Here is an 11744-nt window from a genome sequence, read left to right as displayed (position 1 = left end):
GGATGAGTGAACCGGGGCCTAGAGTGGTGGATGGACTCCCCGGAGGTCATAAAAGCAGGCAAAGCTGGGGTTTGAACCAGGCTTCCGACTTCCAATCTAACTCTCTTTTCACAGCTGAAGACATAAGTGGTTATCTCTGTGGTTAGTACTGGGTGGATGGGGCCAAAGTCACCAGCCCAGGCCGCAGGAGCCGGTCAGCTCAGATGCCAGGGCCTTAGGCTATGACCCCCACCTTGTCTCCCCATCTAAATGAACAAATGAAGGATTTTTAAAGCCTTTATTAAGCACCTACTATGTGCAGACACAGTGCTAAGAGCTGGAGGATACAAGTAGAGAAGATAGACCTGGTTTTTTTCTCAAAAAGCTTACTTCCTAATAACGACAAGGCTCAGCTGCAGAAAACCCAGGGCAGTTAACCATGCCCACCCTCCTCAAGCCAAGCTCACTCCAGCTTCTGGGCTCTCTAACTTGCCTGTCCCTCAGGACCAAGGCCAAGTGCCCGCACTTCCTTGAGGCCTGCCCTGAGGATGCCAGCCCAGGTTGGGCTTTAAAGACTGCAGAAGCAAGTGTTATTTTTGTTAAACAAAAAAAGTTGGAAGAGAATTGTGAGCATTACTACTATATTACAGTGAATATAGATGAGCCAGTGGGGGCATCTGTGGTCTGACTCTTTCCTGGAACATCTTCCCACCTAATCAGTCAACTAGAATTTGTTAAGCCCCTACTGTGTGTTGGACTCTGGGGCTAGAAGGACATAAGCAGGCTCTGCCCTCAGGGAGTCTAGATTCCATCTGGGAAAGCTTTGGATCTGGTTTGGAGGGGGGAGGGGGCTGGTTCTTTTAACCCCAAACCATAAAAAATCAGTTGCTAGGGCTACCTCACCAGGAAAGATGCCACTTCTGGTGCCCTGTAAACCATCGGCCCGAGGACACTGGTCCCACACCCACCTGTCTTGCACCCTTGGGTAAGGAAGGAGAACCAAACGCCTACAGTTTGGTGTGCTCCAGCGGGGAGAGGTGGCCAGGCCCTGCGGGTTGAGGCAGAACCATGGGAAGGGAATTGTTGCCTCGTTCATGCCAGCAGGTGTCCAGGATGGGGTAAAGTTTGCCTTGGAAGTCAGCCTGGAATGTGTATAGGGGCTGGAGGCCCCCTGGGTGGTCTGCATCAAAGAAAGTGAGCTCCCCCTGTTCGTAGTGGAGATACACACCGATCCGGTGAGGGCGGCCGGTCACAGGCAGGAGCACCCGTGGGCACTGGAAGGCCTCATAGCCCCGACCCTCCTTGAGCCCAATCAGCCACACCCCATGCTCTGGGGACTTGGTCAGTTTGCCCTTTCGGCTGGCCGTGCCCTTGATGACCCCCAGCCGCCAGTGACTCTTGTTGCCCACCACCACTTCCCAGTAGTGACGGCCGCAGGAAAAGCCCCGGCTGGTGAGGACACAGGTGTTATAGTCAAAGCCATCGGGATGGCTGGCGCACCGTTGAGACAAGAGGCCGCACTGTACAACCGTGTTCCCTTTGGAGAGCTGGAGGAGCGGGTGGGCTGTGGCCGGGTCCAATTTTAGAGTCTCCATGGCTGAGGAAAGAGAACCCAAAATGGCATGGTCAGGCCACAGGGAGACCAGCAGATTTCTCCTATCTCCAGACTCTCTCCTGTCCAATCTATCCTCCATATGGCTGCCAAAGTGATACCCACAGCACCCATCTGCTGACCCTGTCATTCCCTCGCTCAGTAAACTCTAGTGGCTTCCGATGATCTCCAGAGTCAAATACAAATATGAGAAATCTATTTTACCTGCCTTTTGGGCATTATTATACATTAGATAATATCATATATGTTACATATTATATATAATCATATACATACATTATACATTATTCCCCATAACACACTCTGTGTTCTAACCAACCTGGTGGTCTTGTTCCTCACACACGATACTAAATCTCCCATCTCCATGCCTCTGCAAAGGTTGTCACACACACCCCCTCCCATGGCCGAAATGCGCTTCCCTTCTAGCATAGTCCTTGTTGAATCCCTGTAAGCTTCTGAGGCCTGTCCCGATCCCCTCCCTGACACCCCCCCCCCTACCAAGGTTTAGTTTGTATATGTATATATTGTATATACCACTTGTCTCTTCATTGTTGGCTTTGCATCCCTAGTGCCCGAGAAAGTGCCTAGTACAGTGCCCTACGGGGCACTAAATAAACTCTGGCCATGGCCAGGGTGCAGCTGCTCTCTTCCTCCAGTGACTCACCTGGCAGAACCTTCCGGAACAGCCGTTTCCACACGGTCATTTTGAGGTCGGCCGGATGGAAGCCTGACTTGAAGGAGATGACATTGAAGGTTCCCTCCACGGGCAGAGTCTGCTGCAGCTTCGTGCTGGGAAGAACACAGATGGACAGAGACCCCGGAGAGAGCAGGCATGACTGTCTGAGTGGGAATGCTGCTTCCCTTTGCTGGAACCCCTCCCCTCGCACACACACACTGGGGCCAAGCAGGGGAGGGGGAGCCCCAAGCTGGAGGATCACAAGATCCACTGAGTCCCACCCCCTCATCTTACAGATAAGGAATATGAAGACAAGGAGGGCAAGGGGGTTGAACTGAGTCACACAGGCTGGGAAGCATCAGAGCGGGGCTCTGAAGCCAGGTCCTCTGACAACAGCCCCCCCAGGACACCAGGAGGCTTCTCTGCTCCTGAAGGCCCAAGTGCTGCTGGCAAGATGGGGAGCAGGGCCCAGAGCGGCCAGGAAGGAGGAGGAAGGGGCACCCTCCAAATGTGAGCACCCTGGATCAAAGCCCTCACCAACCTGCCCCTGTTAAATCTCCAGGTATAATTTCTGTCCCACCTAAACTCAGACAGCCCTTCACCCACCAGAGGATCCTAGCCCAAGACTCAATTTCTAGCTGAATTCACAGCCCTAGGGATGGAGATTTGTACAAGCAAAGGTCACATAACTCAGAAAAAGACGTCTGTAAATATGCATGTCTGTGTATATATGTGTGTGTGTCTATATACATATATGGTATATGTATATATGTGTGCCTATCAATATATGCATGTGTCTCCATGTATATACCTATAAACATGTATACACACACACAGACACACACACACACACACACACATATATATATATATTTTTTTTTAATTTACTTTTTTTTTGGGTGAGGCAATGAGGGTTAAGTGACTTGCCCACGGTCACATAGCTAGTGTCAAGTGTCTGAGGCCAGATTTGAACTCAGGTTCTCCTGAATCCAGGGCCAGTGTTTTATCCACTGTACCACCTAGCTGCCCCCACACATGTATTTTTTTTTTTAAGTGAGGCAATTGGGGTTAAGTTACTTGCCCAGGGTCACACAGCCAGTAAGTGTTGTGTCTGAGGCCGGATTTGAACTCAGGTCCTCCTGACTCCAGGGCCGGTGCTCTATCCACTGTGCCACCTAGCTGCCCCCCACACATGTATTTTTTAAATTGTAATTTCCTTCCCACCAGCTTGGATTTCACCCCTGGGTCCCTGAGCTCCCTCAAGGCAGCTTCTGTCTTCTTTTCCAAGGGACTTCCATCCAGATTTCCCCTTCCATTCCAATGTAGCCCCCTTGTATCTGCCTCCCCATGCTTAGCATGATGACAGACACATAGTAAAGCCACAATAAACGCTCTATCCGGCTCTCTATCGAAAGACAAGGCCCTACTTTATACACCTATGTATGTGCAAGTGTGTGTGTGTCAATGTCCACAAGTTCTACTCCTGATTTAGTCTCTTGGAAGGTGGCTTTAGTCGGATGACAGGCCCATGCCATCTCCCAGGCTTCCTCTCCATCCCTCCACCTCACATTTGGCCAGCGTACTCACCTGACTGCCATGGCCTGGTATTTCTGTAAGAAAAGAGGGACACATTGGTTAAGAGACGGGAAGGCTCCTTCAGAAGCCATGAGCGACAGGGTTTGCTGGGATGGAGAGAAGAGGCGCCAGGGGAAGGGCATTGGCCTGTTAGATGACCCATTCCCAAAGGTCACCCTTTGGCCCAATGGAAGCATGGTGCTCACTTTAAACATTTATTTAGCACCTATGCATATGCTGGGCACACAAAGACAAAACCAACCCCGGCCTTCTAGGGATTGCCCCTCATCCTCCTAGTCATTCCACGTGTCCTGTTTGTACCACAGGGCCGTGGTGTCTCCCCCAGTAGAGTGGAAGCATTCTGGGGGCAAGGACCATTCCGTCTGTACTTGGATACCTGTGTGTGTTCCCCCCCCCCCCCCATAGTAGATGCTTCACTGACATCAAATGAGACAAGGGACAGAAAGTGCTTCACCAGCCCAGAAGAGCTCCATGATACTCACTATTAGAACGATTAAGTTACTAAATACTATTTTAATTGAATTGAAAGTTAACGTCCTCCCCTCCCCCCTGGAAGTAAGCTCCTTGAGGGCAGGAACCATTTCTTTTCTTTTTTCTTTTTTTTTTTTTTTTTGCAGGGCAATGAGGATTAAGTGACTTGCCCAGGGTCACACAGCTAGTAAGTGTCAAGTGTCTGAGGCTGGATTTGAACTCAGGTCCTCCTGAATCCAGGGCCGGTGCTTTATCCACTGTACCACCTAGCTGTCCCTCATTTTTGTCTTTATATCTTCCGCTTGGCACTTAGTGAATACCTAATGAAAGTTTGTTAACTGACTGACTGACTTTCCCTGACATACCTGGATGAAGTCAAGGTGACTCTCCTCACTCAGCTGCTCCAGGACTTGCTCGGCCTCATTCAGCCGCTCCCGGGCCCCCTGGGCCTGCTCTAGCTGGATGTCCACGGAGGCCACCAGGCCCCGCGTGTGGCACTCGATGCCCTCCAGACATCGCGCCTTCTCCTCATCCACCAGCCGGTGTAGCTCCTGGAACTCTCTCCGGATCACCCAGCTGAAGACGTCTGACTCATTCTAAGGGAGGGAGGGAGCAGAACCCATCTCAGCCAGGCTCCTTCCTCCCTGTGGAGGCTGGGACAGCGGGCAGGGAGTCTGAGACAAGATCAAAGGTCACAGCCTGGCTTGGAAGGGCCTCTGGGGCCATCCTGTCAAATGCCTTGATTTTACAGAGGAAGAAGAAATGGAGACACCAGAGAAGCAACTTCCCCTTCAGGAGTTATAACTGGGCTGACCAGAAGGTGGCAGAAGCTGGTCATTCCAGGCTTTCTCCAAACCCCTTTCCAGAGGAGGACAGTTCTCAGTCCCAGACTGCAGAGTTTACTGCCCCTTATCTCGACCCCCAAGGCCCACGAAAAGGCAGTGGGATCGCAGATGCAGGTGGAATCAAAGCCCACTTCTGGGGCTACTTCACTCTGTGACCATGGGGTCCCTTCATCTCCCTTGGCTTCAAGCTTCTTCATGTGTAAACTGGGGAGGGGGAGTGCCTAAAGCGCTGGTTCCCCTCACTTTCCAAAAGGGGCAAACAAGGCCTCTGTAGGCAGAGATTTATCCAAGGGCATACAGGTATCATGGTGGGTTGGGAATCCTGCTGCTCCAAGGGAAAACGCAGCCCCCCACATGCCTCCTCAGAGCATTTTGGATTTTACTTTTGTAAAAGAAAAACAAGACCCCAGCGCCGGGAGTAGAGGGAAGGAGGAGCCCACACAGGTGCCTGCTCACAGCGATCCGGGTCCTGTTGTTCCCTAGTCGGGTGATCTGCTCCTCCAGTTTTTCCCGCTGTTGTTTCAGGTCTGAGATGAGGCCTGAGAGCTCTTCCTGGGGGAGGAAGATGAAGGAGAGCCCATGAATCCCAGGGAAGTCACCTGACCCCACCCACCCACCCCCCAGGCCTCAGGTATTGGGCTCCCAGGCAGTATAGTCTGGCCCCCTTATTCTTTTTTCTTTTTTTTTTTGGTGAGGCAATTGGGGTTAAGTGACTTGCCCAGGGTCACACAGCCAGGAAGTGTCAAGTGTCTGAGGCCAGATTTGAACTCAGGTCCTCCTGACTCCAGGGACAGTGCTCTATCCACTGTGTGGCCCCCTTATTCTACAGAGGGGAAGGCTGAGGCCCAGGGAAGTTAAATGAGTTGCCTAGGGACACACAGCCAGGATCTAAAGTGGGATTTGGACCCAGGATTTTCTGACTCAATCAAGTAAGGCACTCGAAGTCTCCCATCAGAATAGAGTAAAAATTCTTCCAGTTTCCTTAGCCGTCCCTTTGCAGGTAGATACAGCCCTAGATCAAGACAAATCAAGCCTGGAAGCACTTTGTGAGCTGGTCTGCTGGTTGTGAGTGGGTCCCAATTCTCCCAACTTTGTGATAACTTTGTGATTACTAAGACTCAGAGGATCAGAGACAGAGGGGACTTCAGAGGCCATCCAGCTCAGTCCCCTCATTTTACAGATGAAGAAACTGAGGCCAGAGAGGTTCAATTATCTTGCCCAAAGTCACACGGGTAGTAATTGAATCAACTCAAGTGGAGCCAAAGAGCACTGAGTAAGTGCCTACTATGCGCCGGCACGGTGCTAGGCACTGGTGATACCAGTACAAAGAATGAGACAACTTCAGGTGGGATTCAGAGAATCACAGAACTTGAGAGCGGGAAGGGACCTTCTCTGAGGAAAGAGAGAGCAGTAACAACTGGGGGGTTAGCAAGGGCTTCCCCAGATAGTGGCTGCTGAGCCTTAGACAAGAGACAGCCGTCAGGAGGGGATGTGTTCCAAACAGCCCGTACAAAAGTGTGGAGGTGGGAGATGGAAAACTACACTAAGCAGGGAAGAGCCTCTGAGGACGGAGCTCTGGCCACACAGTTAGGCCTGCAAATGTCTTCCCGTAACTGCAGAAAATAGCCAACAGCTGGAGGGGGAGGGGCTCCCTCCCCACCGACCCCTCCAGGTCCCCAGCACTTGCTCTCACTGTGTGGCAATGACTGGGAGTAGAACTGTACCATCTGGACCCACTGCACTTCCTCATCTCAGCTCCCAGTATTCCTATGGCAGCTTAGAGGTGCTGTGTGTGCTCAAAGAACTCCCCAGCCTCCCTACACCCCCCACTGATGCCCAGGACCCACCCATGGGCTGGAGATGTGCATTGGTCTCTTCGCCCAGACCTTTCTCCTACTCAGACTATCGAGGGATCCATTGTGAACATCCACTTGGGAATATATGCTGCCTCTTCAGCTTCCTTCCATGTGCCCATGAACGGTTTCTATAGTAAGGGGGGGGCAGACGTCGTGTTCCCCCCCCCCATGGGTGCCCTCTCTGGCTCTCCTGTCTCACATCTGCTTTGGCCTCACTCAGAAATGCAAGACAGCCCAGCAGATGAAATCTTGATCAAAAGCCTTGAGCAGAAACTCCCCTACCCAGTGGATCCTTTACAATTTGGAGACTGGCTGGAGAAAGTTATGGCTTTAGTTAGGTACTTGTTTGCCCTCTGTTTGTTGATTGGTTTCTTGTTGGGGATTAGCTACTACTTTTGTATTTCTGCCCCTAGCCAGTCCCCTTGACCAACCTCTCATGGGTCTATGGTTATATAAGTTACAATGGCCATCTGGGGGAAAGGGTGGGTCCTTAGCTTGGGGAATGTGCAGAAATGGGAATTTCCCAGATCCCAGCCCAAACCAGGCCTTACGTAAGGTAATGGGCAGGCATTCAGTCTGGAGACAAGTCCCCACAAAGGCCAGTTCCATCAGAGCCCAAGGACTTGGTTTGTCCAGGATTGATATCTACACCACCACCACCACCACACCACCCCGCCCCGTGCCGTGCCCCGCCGACCTTGCCCTTTGCTAAATGCCCACTCAGGATCCCTTAGCTTTCCCCACCTGCTAACTGCTTTAACTTTCTCCCTCCGAAGCTCATCTTCATCAGAAAAAAAAGGGGAAGCAAAGAGTTAGGCAACCCCTCCCTGCTCCCCAGCATCTCTCCCAAGCATCCGTTGGGTTAAGTCTCCTGACCTCTGCTCCGACCAGCAACTGCTGCCCCTGCGGGCTCAGACACACAGCCCCCCAACCCTTGGCCTGCACTCTAGCCTCTAAGAGGCCCTGGCTTTCTGGATAGGGAGGCAAGCGGCTTCCTACCTTCATGCGGCTGTACACGGTGGAGACGGGTGTGACCTGGTGATGCTGATGGGAGCCCAGAAGGCCACAGAGGCCACAGATGAGCTCTCTGTCCCTCTCACAGAACAGGCTGAGTGGGTTTCGGTGATAGGTGCAGACGCTCAGCTCCTGCTCCCCCGGGTGGTGCAGCGCTTCGATCACCTGGGCCAGGGAAACGTTGGGCGGGGAGCTGCTGCCATCAGGCACTACTTGCCGGCACACAGGGCACAAGAGCTGGCTTCCCAGGTGGCGGGCTAAGGAGTTCAGACAATCTTTGCAGTATGAATGGCCACATGGCAGCATCAGGGGCTCCTTGAAGACCTCCAGACAAACAGGACACTGAAGCCGGTTTGCCAAGTCGGGAGTACTAATCTGCAGTGCCATCTAAACTTTCCAGGCTGAAAAACAAGATGAGAAGTGACCCCTGTCATAGTTCACTCCCAGAGCTGGAACCCGGGGTGGGCCAAGAGGGCAGTTCAGGAGTGTAACACATAGACAGGTAAGGGCGCATGTGACACTGTTCCAGGATTTCTTTGGACACTTTATATTTTAAGTTTACTTTTGACACTACTGTAGTAGTAGTCAGGAAGATCTGAGTTCAAGTCCTACCTCAGACATTTACTATAGGCATGGTTCTGGGCCATGACCTCTTTGCTGCCTAAACACAAACCTAAGTTTAAAGGTCTTTATTTCACTATTTAATTTTTTTTTTTTTTACTATTTAGAGTCTATTTTACTATTTCATTTTTATTGTTGCCTCCCCCACCTTAATTTCCTCATCTATAAAATGGGACTAATAACAGCACCTACCTCCCAGAGTTATCATCAAGTTCAAGTGAGACAGTATTTGTGAAAATGCTTCGTAAACCTCGAGGAGCCACGGGAATGCTGGCTGGTGTTACTGTTACTTCATCAGTGTGAATGCTTTCCCCATAGTTCCTCCTTCACCTTGACCCTCTCTGCGGCCAAACACTGACATCACCCTGTTATCACGCTCAGCTGGGCTGGTCCTTGGACAGCAAACAAAAGTCTTCTGAAGCCTTTCCAGTAAATTCAGGAGTAATACAGGCTGTGGGGTGTGAAGAGGCTGGAGCAGGGACCAGGGTCCTCTGCCCCCTGCCCTCAGGTCCAGAGATGGAGAAGGAGGCCCTTTTCAGACACGGCTGATGGAGTTCCTGCTGTGCATTTTAATTCCTCGTTCTTCTCCTTGTTTTCTATTTTAAGGAAATATCCTTGTACCGTGATGATCGATCACATTTGTATGATAGACTTAAAGACGAAAGGAACCTAGAGTCCATCTACAACCCCCTGCCCATTTTATAGATGAAAAAACTGAAGCCTGGAGAGGTTAAGTAATTTGCCCAAGGCCACCCAGGCATTTGAACCCAAGTCCCACTGGCTCCATTTCTTCCTCTCCCTGTCCGATTTCCTTCCCTGACAACATTCATGGCCTCTCTATATGTCTTCTGGTCCTCTTGCCCTTCCTGTCTATCGATGACAAAAACAACAGAGGGTCGAACAAAAAGTCATCTTTCCTCTGCCGAGAAGAGAAGGGTCCTATTTTATTACGTGCCCCCCCCACCCACCCAGGGATGTTACTGGGTTTTCTATTACTCAGAGTTCAGCTCCCTTTTGGGGGTGTTTTCCTGGATTCTTCTCTTTCTGCTTACTTCTCTCTTCATCAGGTCATACAAATCTTCCTGTGTTTCTCTGAATTCCTCATATGCATCCTTTCTTACGGTACCACTATTTTATTTTTAGCTTTACATATTATGCTTTGTTCAGTCACTCAACCATCTGGGAGGGGGATACTTTGTTTCCTGTTTATTTAAATATGTTTGGGGCAGCTAGGTGGCTCAGTGGACAGAGCACTGGCCCTGGAGTCAGGAGGACCTGAGTTCAAATCCGGCCTCAGACACTTGACAACTTACCAGTTGTGTGATCCTGGGCAAGTCACTTAACCCCAATTGCCTCACAAAAAAAAAGAAAGAAAGAAAGAAAGAAGGAAAGAAAAAATATGTTTATAGCCAGAATCTTCTGCTACTGGTACCATGCATTGCTATATTTTGCAATAAACCAATGTGTCACAGCTGAGGCAGCATGACATATTGAATAGGAGGAAAGGAATAACATTTATATAGCAGTAACTGTGTGCTAAGCACTTCACAAATATCTCATTTGAACCTCACAACAACCCTGGGAGAGAGGTGCTGGTATTGTCCCCATTTTGCAGTTGAGGAAACTGAGACATTAAGTGACTTGGGTCCCACAGGTAGTGAATATCTTAGGTGGGATTTAAACTAGAGATGTCCTCACATTCCTGGTCTGCTGCTGAAATCAGGAAGATCTGGGTCCCAGGCCAGCCTCTGAAACAGATTGGTTTGGTGACTGTGGGCAAGTCACCTAACTTCTCGGTGCCTTCCAAGACCATCAGCTGAAAATAAAGGGCTAACCTGCATTGATAGAGGGAGTGAGAGTCCTCACCTGGGAGTTCCTCAGACCTGAGTGAAATTACAAGACCAGTCCCTCCCTTAGGACTGTCCCAACAGTGCTTTAAGGCTAGTGCCATATTGTCTCATTTGATCACAAACAACCTTCTGAAGTAACATGCTACAGGCATCGCTCTCCCCACTTTAGAGATGATGAAACTGAGGCTCAGGAAGATGAAGTCACTTACCTTTGTCAGAGGTGGAATTTGAACCTAGGCCTTAGTCCAGCATTCTTTCCCCTACCACCCAATACCTTTCGATCTAACCTCTAGCATACTCCCAGATGGCAGGATGTGGAAGACTCACCCCACCCCGCTAAGCAACAGCAAGAGCACAGAAGCAAACTGCCTGAAGTCATTCTCCCCAGAGCAGGGAAGACAGCCTAACACACCTGCCTGACACCCACTGCTCATATTACCGACCTCTCTGACCACCGAAGCCTCTTCTTTCCAGAGGGAGCTGGACCACAAGAAATACACCTGGAGGGATGGTGGGCACACCTCATGCTACCTAATCTCTGTCACTTTCTTCTCCTCATTTCCTGGCAACTCCCCCTTCCCGCCCCCAGGTAAGGGGGAATGTCACCAGGAATCCAATGGAAACCAATCTCGGTCACAGGACCAGGGTGCCTGCCACGGGCTGTCCCTGCTGTGATAGCAGCAGTTCAGGTGGTTGCTTGAGTGGAAGGGGGAAGATTGGGGTGGGGGTGGGGCCTCCTGTGCCTAGCCCTTTAGTAATATCAGAAGTCATGGGATCGCAGGATTTAGCAGTGGAGGGGACTTCCTAGATCAGCCCATTCTCATCCCTCACTTTACAGAGGTTTGCAAAGCTTCACAGGCTGTAGGAATGTGAACCTGTGATTGAGAAGGATGGGCTGGCCATGAGTCGCCCTGATGGAGACACTGGGCTACGGTGGGGGTTCCCCCTGGAGGACCCTGACGAGACTCACACAGGATGGGGAGGCATGGATGCGGGTGAACGGAGAATCCCAAACCAGAACATCAATAAGCCCTCCCTGCATGTGACTGGGCAGTGCCACGGCAGCCCAAGGTCACCCAGTGAGCAAGGGCCAGGGGCAGCCCCCTGCACTTTCCACTAGACTGAACTTCCTCTTCTACAAACTGATGATGACAGCAACTAATTATAAAGTGCCTGCTATATGCTAAGCACACATGCAGCATGCTAGGCTTTTTACCATTACTA

At 50.8% G+C, this 11744-nt stretch overlaps 1 protein-coding gene across 2 annotated transcripts; it reads right to left on the bottom strand.

Moving 5' to 3' along the window:
* Positions 1–416: 416 nt before the first annotated feature.
* Positions 417–8442, bottom strand: TRIM50 (tripartite motif containing 50). Of its 2 annotated transcripts, none has more exons than XM_044004900.1 (6): positions 8035–8442; positions 5636–5731; positions 4700–4930; positions 3855–3877; positions 2256–2380; positions 417–1576 (listed from the first exon to the last, which is right to left on the bottom strand). In XM_044004900.1, the coding sequence occupies exons 1-6, from the start codon at positions 8434–8436 to the stop codon at positions 987–989; spliced, it is 1467 nt and encodes a 488-aa protein (XP_043860835.1). In that variant the 5' UTR covers positions 8437–8442; the 3' UTR covers positions 417–986. The 2 variants fall into 2 exon arrangements, with proteins under 2 accessions (XP_043860835.1, XP_043860834.1); XM_044004899.1 differs by lacking the exon at positions 3855–3877 and adding an exon at positions 4164–4179 and having other exon boundaries at positions 4696–4930; positions 8035–8436.
* Between the last annotated feature and the right edge of the window lie 3302 nt (positions 8443–11744).

This window comes from Dromiciops gliroides, chromosome 4 (genome assembly GCF_019393635.1).
Source record: "Dromiciops gliroides isolate mDroGli1 chromosome 4, mDroGli1.pri, whole genome shotgun sequence".
Classification (NCBI taxonomy): Eukaryota; Metazoa; Chordata; class Mammalia; order Microbiotheria; family Microbiotheriidae; genus Dromiciops; species Dromiciops gliroides.
Note: the sequence above shows the minus strand (reverse complement) of the source record. Positions and strands in the feature narration are given on the sequence as shown.